The sequence below is a fragment of the Phoxinus phoxinus genome (assembly GCF_949152265.1).
Source record: "Phoxinus phoxinus genome assembly, chromosome: 7".
Taxonomy (NCBI): domain Eukaryota; kingdom Metazoa; phylum Chordata; class Actinopteri; order Cypriniformes; family Leuciscidae; genus Phoxinus; species Phoxinus phoxinus.
The window spans coordinates 34,150,797-34,169,177 of record NC_136882.1 but is presented as its reverse complement, the minus strand read 5'-3'; the positions used below and the strand labels follow the sequence as shown (position 1 = coordinate 34,169,177).

Below are 18,381 nucleotides of genomic sequence, written 5' to 3'. Positions count from 1 at the left end.
GCAATTACACATCAACATTAGAGTACTAGTAGAGACTGTTGGGTTATGGTTAGTAGAATAAGTTGACATTTACTTGCAAAATTACTTATAGTCAGTAGAATGTCTGTTTGGGAACCATCAAAATAAAATGTTGGCAGATAGTACGCAGACAGTCAACTAATACTCAAATGACTGATGGTTGACAAGTAGTTGCAAAGCCTACTTATAGTCCGTAGTATTCACAAACAGAATAACTATAAGATGGGGACCATAAAAATAAAGTGTTAGCAGATATTAAGCAGACAATCTAATTCTCTACTGACTGGTAGTTGACGTAGTTGCAATGTTACTTAGTAGAATGTTTAAAGTGGACATTGGCAGCCATTTAAAATTAGTTATGTAATTGATGAGAAAATATTCAGCAAAAAACATACGTTGCAAATAATTAGTTATATAGTAGATGGTTTGCCAGTGCCTAATTAATTTGAGACTGATTTTCTTTCCCCCCAGTCTGCTAGCTTTGCTATTAGCTCATGGTACTTGCTAATGTCTGTGTAGTCATGGTGGCATCAAGCAGGTCATGCACTGAACAAGGAATGGGAATACTAACGGTTATTTCTGTCCAGCTATTATAGACCTTGAAAACGTCACTTCTCCATTTGTTCTTCCATCTCTACAGGGGCATGTGCGACCGTGTCGCCGCCTCCGGTCTAAGTTCATCCGAACTTCCTCCATTTTAGCAAGGGAGAAGAGAAAGGACTTGTGCAAAGGGCTTGGCGGCAGATGTTCGGAGGATGAAATGTCCAGGGTCTGTGGCAACACATCAAACTCTTTTCTTCCCCTTGTCAGTGAGGAGCTCCCATCATAGTGCGCAGTGTGTGTCCTGGCATGGGCGCTGGAACAGGGCTCACCCCCGCGCGGACACCAAGGACACGCTGCTTACCTTGGATGAAAGCTCGCACGGGCCTCTCGCATGCGGGCGCTGGAAGAAAATCCCTCAGCGGCGTGACCCCACCGTACCCCCCTAACCGACGGGTCCCATCCAGCGCTTATGAAATCATGGGTAACACGCAGGGTGGGGAGAAGCCCATAAAAAAGCAGCACACCCCAAATTAAAGCAAGGTTCAGTAATAATTGTTCGAGGTCATTTTGACCATTAGAGAACATTGGAAAGGAATTATGGGAAGCGTGTGAACGTCTTGCCCAGGTGAGGCAGTGTTCCCAGAGCTGCGGTTGCCCTGGTGATTCCCGGGGAACTGGGCGACCCTGCGGGATCGCTACGTGTTTATTTTCTTTCATTCTGAGGTGGAAAAATCCCACCTGGGGCCGCTGGACAGGCTCTCTCAGCTGGCAGCGCTTTTCCCAGTTCTGGCGTCAGCGCGTTGTAGCACCTTGTAACCACAATGTGGTTTTTAACGAGAGGAACACTAGAGTTCACGGAAAACACACACTATATGCTTTTAAAAACCAACGTCATTTTGGACAATCATAAAAATGTGTTGTGAAATTTATAACCTGATTATAATTGAATACTTTTTTATTTTTTTAATTAAAATATCACACCAAAATAATACTTTTTTTTAATTATTTTTTTTATTGACTTTCATGTAGTCTTTTATTTTGCTACAGTTGACGTTCGCACACATCGAGGTAAGGCTTTATGAAGCCCAAGTGGCAAGTGTAATGATTTTTCTCCATCAGGTGCACAACTCAACTAAAACGACTATAAAGCTCCCCGATGACTATAAATTCAGATGCAGATACTGACAAGGGGAAAGTCTTGTAGATGTTGATGACTTGATTTACATTCATACGTAATTTTATTTACAGTAGGCTATTCCAAAAATTAATTAAGGACATTAATACACACATTTTATGGTAAATGTGCTTGAATTAAAAGTAATTTTAATATTTTAGTGATATTTTAAAAGTAAAAATGTCTAGGGGGTGTTAACTTCACAAATATTTTAAACAGATTTTTTCACAGATTAAAAAAAAAATTGTCAAAAACTTTGTCAGTAGTTTGACGTTATTTCCTAAAACGATTTTAAATATTTTTACGATTAATATTTACAAAAAGATTTAGTTCAGGTTTTCATAATATATTCATAATTCAAGAGGTTTATGTAAATATTTGTTTACCTTAAAATACTTAAGATATGAAGTAATATTTATTCAAAGTGTAAGGAACATGTTAGCATTAATATTTAATATTACTTGACTGTTACTTTAAAGTAGAGTATATATGGTGCATGTGTTTTAAACTACATTTTTAAAATTTCTTTGACATTCTTATTTGTCACTGATCCACAAGCTACAATTTTGCCCAAATTAATAAAAAAACATTAAAAGCTGAATGTTCCGCTTTGGGAAATAAACAAGAACTCTAAGGCCTGGTTTCACAGCAGAGCTTAGATTTAGCTATAGGCTTTAGTTAAATTCGGACATTTAAGTATAGCTTTTTAAAATGTGCCTTAGTGCCTTTTTAAAATGTGCCTTAGTAGGCTGATAAACATATATAGCCAATAATTTTGTGCGTGTGTGTGTGTGTGTGTGTGTTTCTTCTGTTTGATGTGAAGAAGTCTTTGGTGATAATGATAAGGTAAATAAAATGGCCAACATGTAAAGCAACTATTTGTCCAGACTCCAGACAATGTAAACGTGATAATTGGGGCTTTGTGAACAGCTCTACAGTACGTCTGATTGGCTTTACAGAACATCCAAAAACAGCATGCGGCTGCTTATCATTGCAGAGATCTTATCATAACGGATTCGTCTGTGAGCATATGCAGTCCTCAACACCTCCCGGCAGGTTGTATTTGAGTAATTAGCATTGACTTTTCCCTTGAGAGGGAAAAAAAAACATATTTTTAAGTAATGAATCAATTAGTACACAAAGTTTGCATAAAGGCATAATAGCTCTAACAAGGGGAAATTAAAAAATTTAATTTACATTTTTTTTTTTTTTACTTTGATTTTCTTATCTTCATGCTGTACCAAGCCTGATGACTTTTTTTCTTCTATACCACAAAATAATACATTTTGAGTAGTAGTTTTGGTGCATTTGTGTCCACTGTACACTGTAAAGCTAGAAATTCTCCATTCATTGCATTTGTATGAAAAAGTCATATTTGTATGAGTGGCGCAACATTTCTCCTTTTGTTTTCAGGGAAGCAATAAAGTAGGAACAACACAAATGTGAGTAAATGATACCAAAAATGTGAACTAACCATTTAAGCAGCCTGTCCGCACACTAGATAGGTGCTGTTCACGTTTTGACGTTCTCCTGTAAGTGCCCACACGGGGCTCAGGAAGCCTCCACTTGTCTTTGGCCTCATTAAAGGGCAGAGTTGTTTTTCTGTGGCAGAGGGCAAAGAAAAGAAACCGTAAATGTGAGCTGTACAGATGTTTTAACGTTCTGCAACAGAAACAGTGAGGCAGACTAAATCAGACATCTGCAATGCATTTGAGCTGGATCTCTAGCCTTCAGACAACCCTTCATCACTCACCGCTTCGCACCTGCGAAGGAGACTCACGCACACACAGACCTGTGTGGGTGCATAATATAAATGATAACATACAGTAAGTGTTACTGATTCTGTGTCACGGATTTCTTTTGATGCTTAATTGAAAACAACAGGCTTGATTTCAACAATAGTGCAGTGTTGCTCTGTGCTGCGTTGTGCAATAGGCCTACCGGTACTCATGTTCCCGAAAGAAGCCTGATCAGAACACACAGCCGAGCTTCAGGCACATATGAAAGTGCTTTGAGTAAGTTATCTATACGGCCACATGGAATAAGAACTCCAAAGAAAGTTTCACAGATTTACAAAGATTTGGAATTCCTGGCAAATGTCTGCACATACCCATTTCTTTGTGTTTGTTTATTAAAGAGTCTGGCTAATTTTATCATGCTTTATACCAAAGAGTGTAGTCCTCTCAGCTCTGTATAACATTCACCATATTTAAATATATCCGAATGAAATAGCTTGACGAGCCCAGTTTTCTTATAATTACCATTCATCTGCAGGCCATCTGATAAATCCACAATAATATAATAAAATATTTGCAACTATTTAATAATTATGAATATTATATGATTTTTACCTCAGTGAAGTTCAAGCCTCGACTAGCAGGGAATAATTAAGCCATGCTAACCAGAGTGTGGTGTTGATGTATTTCCTATTGAAATAAGAAGTCTGAATGAGTCATGACATATCGTTTAAAAAAAAAGCTAATAGCCACTAGCTTTGAGTTCATATAGATAGATAGATAGATAGATAGATAGATAGATAGATAGATAGATAGATAGATAGATAGTTAAGAAAAAAATCTCAGCTTTTTAGCATCCTAGCTAACTTACATCCTATCTTTCAAATGAGGTAAACTTTCTCAATATCTAAAACCTAAAATAAAATCCCAAACGTACTAATTGTGTGATGAAGTTGTAAGTTCATAGCAGAAAATAAAAGCAAATTACTACTAAAAACTTAACAAAACTTACCAAAGTCTGTGTTCTGTTGTTAAACTCACTCACTTTGCTGTGAAATAATGAAATAATAGCAAAGAGGACCTTCAGTGACAGCTGACTTTGTCTTTTGCCTGATTTTTAAAAATGTTTTCAGAAATTTATGGCAGTTTTGAACTAAAGTAGGAACATGTGTGAAACCTTTTTTACATTTATAATATTAACCTCTTCCTTCTGTCAGGGCACGAAAGTAATTTTTCTTTTTAAGTGGTTTTTTTTCTTTCTTTTTTTTCTTTTCTTTTTTCTTAAATCTATTATGAAGTACTGAGTGGTCTGAAGACAGATTATATTATAGGGATCATCTCAGTGTATAAATGTTAATATTTTCAATTTCAAAACATATTGAAATATTTTCAATGCCTGAAATATATATCATATAGAGGGGATGCTGAGTCCCAAAATGTCCCAAAATAAAATAAGGGTTTCCTCTGCTGTAAAAGCCCAAATTATGTATAAGCATAACTGTTGCCTTGTTTGAGAAAGGTTATTGCTAAGTGACTCTTGGCTTTGCTGTGCCCATTTCATTCCCTTTGCGTGCAAAACTTAATTAGCATTGGAATATATTTTTCCCTGTTAACACTGAAGAAACAGAAACAAGAAGAAAATATCAAGGAGCAGTTTAAAGGTGCACTCAGTACTTTTTTTCCTCATTAAAAATGTTTTACACATAAGTGCATGAATAATACTTTTGATTAATACCATTATAATGACGTTCACTCATATGAGATATGAATGATGCAGACGTAGGCATCAATTAAAATATTTTAACATCCCAAAAATGACACACTTCAGCTTTAAAGAATGACAAAATGAATGAAAATGTATGTTTGTTAATCAGTTAATTTGGTTTAATGTAGAATATTTAAAAAAAAAGTTAGAACGGAACTCATTTCCACATAGACAAAAACATAGATTAAATGGACAAAATTATCATTATATGTGAATGACTGTGACCTTGAAATATTATCAGCATGTAATTGCGACTTGGGCTGCACTGCACACTTCAAATTTGAAACATTTCCCAGATTTTTCACACACGTGTTTCTGATCACAGTTCATATTCATGAACGCAGACCCTACGGTGTGACAGGAAATGTCTAAAAAGGGAAAAAGAGACCCAAAAGGCCAGTTTCTCTTGTCAGCAGTTCTTTATGGTGTGATATATGGAGGTCAGTAAGTCTTTGATACTTTCTCACCATTCAGGAGTGCAGGGAGGTCCCGTCGAAGGGTCCGGGGACAGTTCTCATTGTCAGCGGTTCTGGACAGACTGCACAATAGGCCTAGACCAATTTTAAGAGTTGTTCTGCTCAGCAATGTTCCCTAATTTATTTTATTTTTTCTTGCTGAGCAAATCATATTTTTATTGGTACTCTTCTAAGTACCAGACCCAAGCAGTGTGTGCTGTGCCAACCAAAGACTTTTGGAGTTTCGTACCAATAACTTTTGTAACAAGATCTCAAATATATACTTGTGTATTATTGTGTAGATATGTATTTTTTAATAACTAATTATATGAAAAATGATATAATATTTGTGTATTTTATTTATATGACATAATATAGAGTATATATCTTACATCTTATTTTTTAAGTTATTGCTATATATATATATATATATATATATATATATATATATATATATATATAATTACACACAATATCTATATATTCTTATAATTTTTTCTTATAATGATTTATATAATGTTAATGCATTTCATTTATATTTGTATAATATGTTATAATAAACGTTTTTGTTGGAATTAGACCCAAAGCATACTCTACACAACTTAGTATGTGAAAGCAAATGCTTTCTTTCAAGTTTAATTTTGTCTATTGAGGATCTACAGACCATCATTCATAATACAGTGTAAGTTTACTTTTCTTCCTTTATGTATATATATTTAATGGTAGACATGGTAAACATTTGAAGGTATAGCTCTGTCGCCCCCTCAAGTAACAATATGTTAAAACCAGAAGCATAGAGTAGAGTAGAGTAGAGTAGAGTAGAGTAGAGTAGAGTAGAGTAGAGTAGAGTAGAGTAGAGTAGCCTATGTTTTGGGCCACAAGTGTTGCGTGTATGCACATAAGACTTCTCACAGCTTTAATTATATACTCAGAATAAATAAATATGCAATATAGAACACTGTAAACCCGAATAAGTGGACAAAACTCAACAAAACAAATTGAGGTAATCAGTTACATCACATTTTAAAGCAGAACTGGTAGAAACTGCTCTAAACTAATAGCCTATAGAGTAAGCAAATTCATACATTTAACTTAAAATTATCATGCAATCTCAATTTCAATATTTTGAGTACTTGGCTAGCTTTAACTTGCTAATTCAGTAAATGCTAACTTGCTAATTGGTAACAATGCTTTGATAACATTAGCATAGCATAGCATAGCAATTGCTGAATGAGTATAGCCTAATTCAGTATAGAATATCTGTTCTCAAACCAAGCTCATGCTCCACTTGTCACATGGTGGTAACCCCCCCAAAAACACCACATAACAGAAACTCTTGTAAATTGTCCATTCGCAAAGACCTGCCCCCTTTAGTTACTGTTACTACGTCCGACAAGCTACACCGCTCTCACGCCACACCATGTTCTCATGCAGTGAAAAACACATCGCGGAGCAGAGAGGAGACTGACAATGCGCTGACAGACAGGGCAGACCAGGTTACTTTTGATATTAAACAGTCTCACCTTTCAAATTTAGTAATTTTTTAAAAGAATGTAAACAATATTCGTTTTGTGTCTCTTTAATGTGTCTGACAGATTGCTGTCGCCTCAGTTAAAGCTGCTCGTGAACCGATCATCTCTTCCTTCTAGTTCATTTATAGCATCAAATAAACATGAATGAACATAAGAAGGAATGTTGTTTTAACCGCGGAAAGGCGTCAGTACACTCGTTAACGTTTTTCAAGTTCAAATCCTCCAACGTTAATCGACTTAGATCCTGACTGCTTGCTTTGTCGGAATTGTCAATTAGCATAGCAAAACATTAAACACTACTAAATCTCCCACTTAACTTTAATCTTGCACAAAAAAAACATAATATAACACTTAATTTTAGCATTTACTCTCCCTTTAATGTGTCATGGCAAAACATGCTGGGAAATACTGTAGAAACCCAAGCCTGTTTCAGTTCAAATTAAGTTTGTCTAAATTAAAAATAAACAAGTTCATAAAACTCAAAACAACGAAACCACTCATATCATCTACAATGTGTCAGTTTTGTGAACTCAAAAGAAAAAGAAAGTTCTAAGTACTCATAAAAGTTAATTTGACTAAACTCATAAGTTTACCCTTCTCAAATTATTTGGAGCATTAGGGTTTACAGTGAATTTAAATCCTGTCTATCCATTCAGAACTAGATTTTGTCTCCTTGCTGTGCAGATTTTCTTTTGGTCTATATGGAAGCAACATCAGATCATCAACTTAGAGGGATCACTTTTGCTCATCATCATAAAATGAATATATCAGCAATTCTTTCCCTTCTCATGAATAATGGATGTCAAACTGCTCAGTGATGGTGCGTAAGCTGATTTTAAATGGAGAAACTGTAGTCAGGCCTCTCTGAAGTGCTCCTCTGGTAGTCATTACAGGCCTGTTTTGTGAAGTCAGTGATATGTTTTGGGGAAACTGGCCATCGGTTTGACGCAGGGCCAGATGCTGAATGAGCAGAGAGACCCCCCCCCCCCCCCCTCCTCCTCCTCCCGGCAGCTCTAGAGAAACGGAAACAGGAGATTTACATTGCCGCTATGTTGTTTGATGGCTCCCACATGTCGCATAATTTCAACAAGTTAAAATATGAGGGCAGCAGGACAGACTGATTGTGGGAGCATTTCATTAGCCCCGGTTACAGTGGCTTTTACCATAAGACCCACAAGCCAAGACAGGCTGGTCAATTTATGTCACAATAAATAATCCATTTCATGTTAATTCTCCCATAAACCCCCTGCCTGTGATTACGACGACCCCGCACGTACATAAATTAGTTGCAGAGTAATCTTTCTTTGGCCAGCAGCATCCGACAGCACGACATAACATGGGTCAGCACTCGCTGGATGGATGGCCCAGTGGCTCTCAAACCAAACGATGGGTATCAGATCTGTTCTGAGAAAGTCAAGGACGGCAGGGGAAAGAAAAAACATTCTTTGTAAATAATAAAATACATAGCTATATAATCATGCATAGGATTGATGTTGTTTACATCATGCATCCAATCAAAGCTAACATGGACAGGTGTGACACGCTCTCAACCACAGAAGCCATTAACAAAGGTGTGCAAGGTAAAATGATACGACCTAGAATGTTATATTATTTATTTAAAAAGTAAACAAAATGTCCTTGAAATCAAAATGAGATTATTATAATTAATATAATTAATAATTAATTCATATGATTTATTTATAATATATTTTAAAATATATTATTTTATATTAACAAAATATATTTATTGATGACAGAAAGTCATAAAAGTCATGATTAAAAGGGACGGGAGTAGCAACAGATCTTGTCTTCCATATTGTTATGTGTACCGAGTGTAAAAGATTATTGGATTATTAGTAGGGCGGGGACTTGGTTTTATGTGTCAGTTATTGATTGGATGTTGAAATATGGGGGAAGATGAACATGAGCTTGCAGAGACTAAATGATTGGAGAAGTCCTGCATAATAAGTCACAAGAGAGAACTATTTTATATTTCGATTAAACATTACAAGGCCAATAAATAAATGAATAAATAGAAACTAAAATATTTGCATGGATGATTTTTTCACTGTAAAATCAATAACATGCATTTAGAAAATATAAGAACAGAATAGGGTGGAATTTCATTTAATGCCGACCAATGTTATTTCATTGATATATATATTTTCATTGTCATATATCATTAATATACTGTTGTTTTTGTTAATATGTTAAAACAGAATTTATTTTTATATTTTCACTTGAATTCTAGTTAAAGTTTTACTGATTTTGTTGATTTTTTACTGGTTTTTTTTAAATATATCTAAATAGTTTTTATTAATCAGTTTTAGTTTATTTAGTTTAAGTATCACGATTAATCATCTAATATAAATATTTGTAAATATATATGAAGACTTCAGATGTAAAAGCCTCTAAGTGCCATCTGATATTCTCTTCTAAAATTAGCGTTTTTATCAAGCTCGTATATATTTAAGTTCAGTAATTTCACTTTAATGACAATTAATATGTCATTTTCATTGCCATTAAAGTGAAATAACTGAACATAAACATTCAAGCTTGATAAAAATTATCATTCTAGAAGAGAATTTCATATGGCACTTATGTCTTAAGTCTTCATAGGCCTACTGTGTATATATATATATATGTGTGTGTGTTTGTAAATTTACAAAATTTTATGTTAGATGCGATTAATCGATTTGACAGCACATAGTTTTTAGTACTTCAAGTTAAACTAAAAGAAAAGGAGAAATTTTGCTTTGGCAGGTATAGCTAAAATAAAATAAAAAAATATATTTTTAAGTTTTATTTGAACTCAGTTAACATTTTGTTTTAAGTTAAAACATTTTTTTATGGTTTTAGTTATTAATAAATACCTTGATGCCAACATGCATTACAAAAAGTAAACAGAGTCAAATACATTTCGTGTTCCTTTAAAACTCTCTAACAATATGTTTTTGTGGTATTTGTGTGCACTAAACATTTCTCTGTTGCAGTCTGTACCAGTGCTGGTGGACATGGGGTCAGCAGCAGCTCTCAGGAGCAAGTCTGTAGGACTATTACTGTAGATTAATACAGACCCGGAGCATTGAGAAGCATAAACAGAGACTCTCTCTTTCCCTGACAGCAGGAATGCTTCACAAAACTAGTTTGGACTGGCTCCAGGTCTGCTCTCTATCCAGGGACCAATGGCCAAAGAAAGCCGAGGGGAGTTTTCAGGTCAGGAAACCCGCTTGAAAACAATCATTGTCTTTTTGTAATTCCCAAATTTGGTGTCGAAATGACACATTTTAACCCTAATTAATTAAATATGGTCAGTTTTGATTTCAGAGCAGTCCACAACCTCTTAATAAGGATGCTGAAATAAATATGACATTTACTTGCAAATAAAAACAAATACATGTCACACTGAGTCGAATAAGATTAAACATCTTTACTTGAACCGAAATACAGTGAAGAATTGTTCTCGTTTGTCTTGGAAGACAGAATGTCTGTTTACAGATCTAATGACATTAACAATGCTTACAAATATAACATGGTCATGTCATCAGCCAGATGTGTTTAACAACAGAGTTATAGACTGCATTATGTACAGTTTGTACAATAACAGCCGTTTCCACTGCATGACGCTTTAAATGCTTCCTAAGAATGACATTTAAGATCAAGCATATCTAAGAGAGAACAGAACTACAGGAATCATCATGTATAAAATGCTTTATCTTTTTTTAAATGAACATCATTCAGAAAGCCCAACAGCTTGTTTTCGTCGTCCACGATAATGTTACACTCCTAGTCTTGGATCATCTTGATGTCTTTGTGCTTCTGCCAAAAGGATTCTCTCTCTCTCCCTCTCTCTCTCTCCGACCACACTGTTCATTGTTCTTCCGAAGAACGTTTAAACCTCCTGAGGGGGAGATTCGTGATGAGAGTGTGTTTGTCACTGGCATCTCCGTGGCTCTCCACCTCAACGGCGCTAGAATAATATTCATCCCTTCCCACTTTGATGGGCAAACGCCGCCCGACACTCGCCAGCCCTTTCCCAACAAGTATACACAGCAATGTCGAACCAACATTTTGTTTGTGCAAAGGCAACATTTTGTTTATGAGAATAGAACAACAATACAACTTAAAGCAACAACTAAAAAAACAGTCTCAGCCAAAAAAGAAAAAAAAGAAAGTACAATAGTGCAATTTTTTCAGATTCATGACCCTCTTCTTCTCCCCGGGCTTGTCCGTGTGGGTTTTCCAGGGACAGTTAGTGGCGGCTCCGTCTCGTGTTGCTCCTGCCTGGGTTTGCTCGGCTCTGCTCACGCAAAAGCTGGTCCCAGCGCTGGCAAACACATAAAACATTAGTCACTTCCCATTGCCCTCTGCATCAGGGGCCTCTTTCCATACGCTCATTCAAAGGCTCTACAGTCTTCTATTTTATGTCAGCTGGACAAAGGCATAGAACAGAAATCAACAATACTTTATTCCATGCCAAACTTTGCAGAATAAAAACAGATGTCCTTCCTATAGACATTATGGCCAAAATAATAATACATACATATATATATTTGGACACTTGAAAATGTTGTTTAATTAGATTCACATAAATAAGTTTTTTTTCTTCTTTTTTTTCAAAAAGAAATCACAGTTTGCAGAATAAAAATATATTTCATGATATTATATTACCTTTATATTATGTCCACAAAAACTGCATATATGTAATACTTTTAGTATGTAGGTATGTATTTTTATGTATGTATCCATATATATATATATATATGTGTGTGTGTGTGTGTGTGTGTGTGTGCGTGCGTGCGTGCGTGCGTGCGTGCGTGCGTGCATGCGTGTATTAATTATATAGAGTCAAGAAATATACATACATACATACAGTATATTTGCATACTTTTCAAAATGAAATCAAAGTTTGCAGAAGATAAACATTTTCTTTCTGAATTTTGTGGCTATATATATATATATATATATATATATATATATATATATATATATATATATATATATATATATATATATATATATATATATATATATATATATATAGTATTTGGACACTTAAAATGTATTATAGTATATTTATTATAAATGATAAAAGTATTTGGATATTTTCTGGTTGTGAAATCTTGAGATACTTGAGTGAACTCGAGGAGAACTGACTTCACTCATCCACTAAACATCACCTCTAGGCCGAGTGATTAAAATGTATTGAGCAAAACTAGTTTATTAAAGTATCATCAAGCATCATTTGATTGCAGACCCTACTTGATTTAATATTTTGCATGTAATGCAATGACATTTAGATATTTCAAACACAAGTGTCTAAATACTTTTTGAGCCGCTCTGTAATGCTGCATATGTTATTTCCATGCGTCCATTCATACTGTACCTTCACTTTCCGTCCCATCTTGTCTTTCCACTTCTGTGCAATGGATCCATCAATGAGCAGCAGTCTGTTGGAGAAATGATTGATTATGACTTTATGAGAACAGGAATATAATTCACAATATCCGATCAATCACATCAATCCAGCTTTACCTGGACCGTTCCTCGTTTTCATAACCCATGATGATGTATTCCTCATTGACTGCTAGTTGAGGACACAGACACCCAGAGTTATAATAAAGAGTGACGGTGTCTCGAGGGATGTGGACCAGAGAAGACTTCAGAACGTCTTTGACCTCCACGATGGCGCTCAGGTCATGATTTCTGGTCTTTATCTCTTTCACTCTTGCCCGGATGACTGAAAAGAGAAACAGAGAAAGCATGTCCAGTTTTTAGCATTACAAAAAGTACTTGCTGTTAAGTAAAGAAAGAGAATGTGTAAGCAATACAAAGCAAACAAAAACAAAGCAGTTTTAAAAACTGTACACAAGGTAAATTGCACAAATACCACCCGGGCCTTACCATAATTGTAATTGTTCTTTGCATATGTCTTTTGACCAAGTCTCACAGACTTGCATTTGCACCGATCTGTAAAAGTAAAGGTAATATAAAGTAAATATGTTTAGAAATTTTGTTGTCTACATTTTTAGATTAATTTTATATCTAATCAGCAAAATAAACTATAAAACACTTATATGCATTGTTAAACGTATCTGTGTTATCTTATATTCATTCTGAATTATGCACTAAAACTGAAAAATATGCATATAAATACTGTGAACAGTAATGATGCTTAAATACTATACCATTAGCTCCTTTGCAGTTGGCATTGTGTGAATCCATCGGGAAGTCTGGGTTTCCCTCTGTACAAGAACCAGAACTGAGTTTAATGTTCAACTTGCATTTCATTCTTTTCTTGATCTAAACTATCTAGCCTGGACAGAGAAACAAACCTCTTTAAATCTGCAAAACTAAAAAAATGTCTCCAAATATATATATATTTAAATATAATTCTTACCAGGGTTACATTTGGAAGGGTCTTGATAGTAGGGATTGTCTTTAGGGAAGAAATGTTCAAGGATTATTTTCTCGGAATTTCACTGATGATAATGATTACAGATATTAGAAACAATACAGTACATATTATAAACTGTATATTTAATTAATAATCACTAAATTATTTGAATATAAGGTGAATCCATGTAAATTGAGCCACTCTGGATACTGAGATGACTGTCAAAACGGCTGAATTTAATATAAAATATAATATAATATAAACTGGCCCCCTTTGTGACATTGAAACTACAAACAAATGTGCTCCAATTTACCTGAGCTCATCCTATATAATAATAACCATTATCATAATATTTACACATTGCATACTATGCATCTGTATCTACATTATATAAGTTGGCTACATTTATAGGTTAAATGTGTGTATACATTTTGCCACTGAGATGACTGTCAAAAGTCAAAAAAAAAAAAAATTTCCGTATATAAAAATAATAATAGCCTACATAGAACAAATAAATAGTAAATAGCATAAATCATAAATGACCTGGCCCCTCTGCCTTGACTATGGCCTCAGGTGAGATGCAGACTCCTCGGTCGTACACGGGCAGCTCCTCGCAGGCCAGACTCTCCGGCCACGTATGGTTGTACTTCTTCATGACCGGCTCGCAGCCGCACTTGGCCCGCTCGCACACGGACTTGCAGGGCTTGATGGGTTCGTGCTGGAAATCGATGGTGCATATGGGCGCGTACATGGCGCACAGGAAGAACAGCAGGTCCGGGCTGCACTGGGTGCCCAGGAGCCCTTCAAACTGCTCGATGGCGAGCACGGCGTTGGCCTGCGTGCTGTGATGAAGGTGGTTGGGCATCTTGGTCATGTTCCACGGCATGGACCTGCACATGGGGATGCGGATGGGCTCGCAGGACGCGGCCGAGGTGCCTCGGGGGATCTCCAGAAGACAGGCGATGGCCAGGACGCAGATGAACATCTCGTAGGAAAACATCTTTGTGTGTGTGTGTGTGTGTGTGTGTGTGTGTGTGTGTGTGTGTGTGTGTGTGATAAAAAAACCCCCACACAATTAAGAGAAGAAGCTAGTTATAATTCACCAAGGACATGCGGAGATCTTCTGGAGAGCTGGAGACTCTTGCGCGTAAAAGCTCCCCAAAACAAAGTTTCTCAAACTACCTTCACCATACTGAAGTATTTCATCAGAAACAGGGATAAGGCAATCTCATCGTTTTAAAACTCTCGCTGAAATGGAGGTGAAAAAGAAAAGAAAGAAATTCTCTCGTGGAAATGGTGACGCGCGAGATGAGTCGTTGGGTTCCTCTCTTCAGGAGCGCGCGCTGGTGAACTGATCTCTCCTCCAGCTCCTGCTGACAGAAAGCAACTGGAGGAGGAGGAATAAGAGGAGAGAAGGTGGGCTGGGGACAAGAAGAAGCCCACCTCCTTCTCCATCACTTCAGTCTCCTGTTGCGCCATCAAACATACGACTGTTGACTTACTGCTGCCGTAAATTACTTTAGCCAAGATAAAAGCGCACAAATAGAAAAGTAAAATAGTACACAAATAGAGTTGTGGACATAAGGTGGTGTTAATTTAAAGGCAGACTTCTAATAAACATCGGGCTGTGTTTATTAGAGAACTACAAAAAGGTAAAAGCAATTAGAACGCACACTTTGCATGTTCTTGTAGTCCATTTACAAGTACGTGCTGATAACGTTATTTTCGCACATTATGTAAGCCATAGGAATGTTTGACATAACAAAATATGGAGACATTTCTAAAGCACCTTATTGATAATAAAATTGCATCATGATACAAATATTAAGGGCACCAAAAAAAATCATTAAAATCTTATATATCAGTTTAATCAACTTGGCTATAGCCTACCTGAAGGCTAATTTGCCACTTTTTTGTTTTGTTAGCAAAGCAGTGTTTGGTTTCTGAGTACAATAAGTGTGTTGCTAATGTGTTGTGATTGTTTAACATTCATTTCGCGTTTTATAACAAAGTAGCCTACACATTAATACCTCAGAAAAATTCTAGTTGCTAGCAAGTTACTACAGAAAACTACGACTACCATAAGGATGTGAGTATATATGACCTGACCACTTAAAGTCTTAACAAGTTTTTAGCAGCATCTATATAATTGATGTTGCACAACACAATGAAAAAGAAGCAATAAATGTTAATTAACTAAAACTGCTATGCTAAAACAAACAAAAATGAGAAACTCCTGAGGGAACTCATCGCGCGAAAGTACCCTGCTAATTCTCTTCTAGGATTTAGGATTGAAAAGAGCTCTATTAAGCAAATTAATGAAGTGATATCCATCACCAGAAGATATAACCCCTGACATAGTGTCGCTGTGCACCAAATATATCAACAATGGGAGGGAGATTATGGGAGGGAGATATGAATCTAGATATGCTTTAGCAAAAAGCTTAATTAAACAATTTACTGTCATGACACCATTGAGGAAATATGATTTCCCTCCCACCCCCTCAGCGGCAACATAATTTGGTTTTATCTCTACGCCAAAAAGGGTAACATACAATTTAAATGTGAAGCTAAAAAGCCTAAACAAAAGGTGAAAAAAAGTCCTTAAAAGTAAATATACAGCCTTTTAAAACATCTGCACAAACCGTGTGCCCTTTGGCTCAGTTTATGTGAGAAGATATAAATGACCAGCCTGTGATCAAAGAATTTCAGCAATGTTCTTACAGCTTGGACAAAAACAGAATAGTAAAATGCTGTTTTTAGAAGCCATTTTTCATTTTCTTACATAATATGTCAAAATCACAGATGCAACCTGTTTCAGGGTTCCACTCCGTTCCCACATCAAGAAGAATGTGTTAAATAACTTAGAAAAGTATGTGAATTGGTTTGACCTAATTATTATAAAACGTATCGACTCAAAATAACAATTTTCCTGATATTTCATCAGAACCCTGCTGGCTGTAATTATGATCTTAAAAAATACATTTATATCACTAAACAGCATTAAAGTGGACCAGTCAAACTGCATATGACCTGATGTTTATTCATGTTATGGAAGATACATTGTCATTTCCAAAAAATCCAAAACATATAAAACCAGTTAAGGGAGAGGAAGGGGAAACAACTGATAAACATTCAATAAATATGTAAGAATGTTTATTATAGCTCACAGACAGGTACAATGGAGTGTCAATGAAAGTTAGTTAAAAAATTATACTATGCTTTGTACAAACAACACTAGGTTGCTTTTATAACATGTAGTTATGCACAATTCTGCCTTTTCAATCCAAATGAGATGTTATATCTATTAATTTGGCAAGTATGTCAAAGGAACACAAAGTGTAATGAAAATCAATGCAAATTCACAGGGAGGGAGAGAGAGAGAAAGCACGCAGTAACCCACACAGATTAGATCTAGAACAACATCAAAAAAAGAATCACTGTTTCATAGAGGCATCTGTCATCGTAACAAGCATTTAGCATGATGTATGAGTTTTTAACAATTCACCCCTGCCCTCCCCCCACATCCCACCACACACAATTCACTATTTAATGTGTTTGTTTCCATGTTTAACCATTGCAAATTAAAACACAAACCAAAAAAGAAAAAAAAAGAAAAAAGAAAAAAAAAAGTTATTAGTGTCACTAGTCCCTGGGATCAAATTTGATTATTGTAAGTGGACAATAATCAAATAATTTTTTCATTTTTTCCCCCTCTTAATTCAGTGTTATAAAAGATTTGATCCCATTAAAAGTCTTGAACTGGTAAGACTATAACATTGGAGAATCCTACAGAGGAATATGGAATGAGGGTTGAAGTATCCGCCCCTCGAGTGCTCTTCGCACAGGAACTCTTATGCGGAAGAAGACACAGACTGCTTGTATACGGCATGGTAGGCGTTCCGGAGCAGGACGTACGGGAAGCAGGATTCCAAGAGGTCCATGGTGAGGAATGGTGATTCTTGAACGATCTAGACAAAAACAGATCTCAGGGTGATTGGGATGTTCTGCTGAAACTGACACATGTGGGCTCAGTCTGATAAAAAAAAAAAAACTTTCCATTACAGCCTAATGCAGTGCATCCTGCAGATTACGCTTCAAAGAGTGAAGAATCCCACGGACAAATCCCACACAAGCCTTACAGATCAAAAGAGCTGCGTGACTCTCACAAACAACAGAAACAGTCCTTAGCACATTTTCCCAGTCATCAGATGCTTGTGGACTAAAAATGGATAGAGTGCAACAAAGTTGCTGCCCACTTTTTCAGTTGGCTTGGTTCTCTGAAGTATTTTCCCCCATTATTTTTTCCCATAGGGATTTCAAAACATTCTTTAGTTCTAAACCAAACAAATCCAATGTGAGATCAATCGTAATATTACAGAATTTGGTTCGAACCAACAAAGTATATGAAAACAAGAAAGAAAAGACTCTACTTCATATTATTTCTGAGGGAACAAACTACTTATTCCATAAAGCACTGCGACGTTACGTCAGTGTCACATGATCCTCAGGAAATCATTCTAATATGCTGATTTGCTGCTCAAGAAACATTATTTTATTAATACTGAAAACAGTAACTTAATATTTTCCTGGAAACTGATAAATTTTTCCAGGATTCTTTGATGAATAGAAAAAACAGCGCTTATTTGAAATAGATTTCAAAATTAATGTAGTTTGAAGTGTAGGAATAACCGACTTAATCCCATCATTTGTCAGGCTGTGATTTCGGTTTAGTTGGTAACATAAATGAGTGCATTTCCT

The 18,381-nt window shown here is 35.8% G+C and overlaps 2 protein-coding genes and 1 long non-coding RNA gene across 10 annotated transcripts in view; all 3 read right to left on the bottom strand.

Moving 5' to 3' along the window:
* Positions 1-1,577: 1,577 nt before the first annotated feature.
* On the bottom strand, positions 1,578-4,559 carry LOC307001558. Its single transcript, XR_013798266.1, has 4 exons — positions 4,484-4,559; positions 4,087-4,161; positions 3,210-3,337; positions 1,578-2,823 (listed from the first exon to the last, which is right to left on the bottom strand). It is a non-coding gene; the product is annotated as an uncharacterized lncRNA (long non-coding RNA).
* Positions 4,560-10,638: 6,079 nt separating this feature from the next.
* frzb (frizzled related protein) lies at positions 10,639-15,005 on the bottom strand. The gene is made up of 7 exons (XM_079618816.1): positions 14,164-15,005; positions 13,624-13,662; positions 13,412-13,468; positions 13,128-13,193; positions 12,759-12,963; positions 12,610-12,673; positions 10,639-11,550 (listed from the first exon to the last, which is right to left on the bottom strand). Exons 1-7 carry the CDS (start codon positions 14,618-14,620, stop codon positions 11,476-11,478), a joined length of 963 nt encoding a protein of 320 aa, XP_079474942.1. The 5' UTR covers positions 14,621-15,005; the 3' UTR covers positions 10,639-11,475.
* A 1,637-nt stretch (positions 15,006-16,642) lies between these two features.
* The window catches only part of nckap1 (NCK-associated protein 1), a 51,752-nt gene continuing 50,013 nt past the window's right edge, over positions 16,643-18,381 (bottom strand). For 6 of the 8 annotated variants that reach the window (XM_079618983.1, XM_079618987.1, XM_079618985.1 and 3 more), the window contains exon 30: positions 16,645-17,591. In XM_079618983.1, coding sequence (XP_079475109.1) covers positions 17,475-17,591 — 117 coding nt within the window. In that variant the 3' untranslated portion in view covers positions 16,645-17,474. Of the gene's footprint in view, positions 17,592-18,381 lie in introns of all 8 variants that reach the window. The other 2 variants (XM_079618989.1, XM_079618990.1) reach the window with 1 other exon arrangement.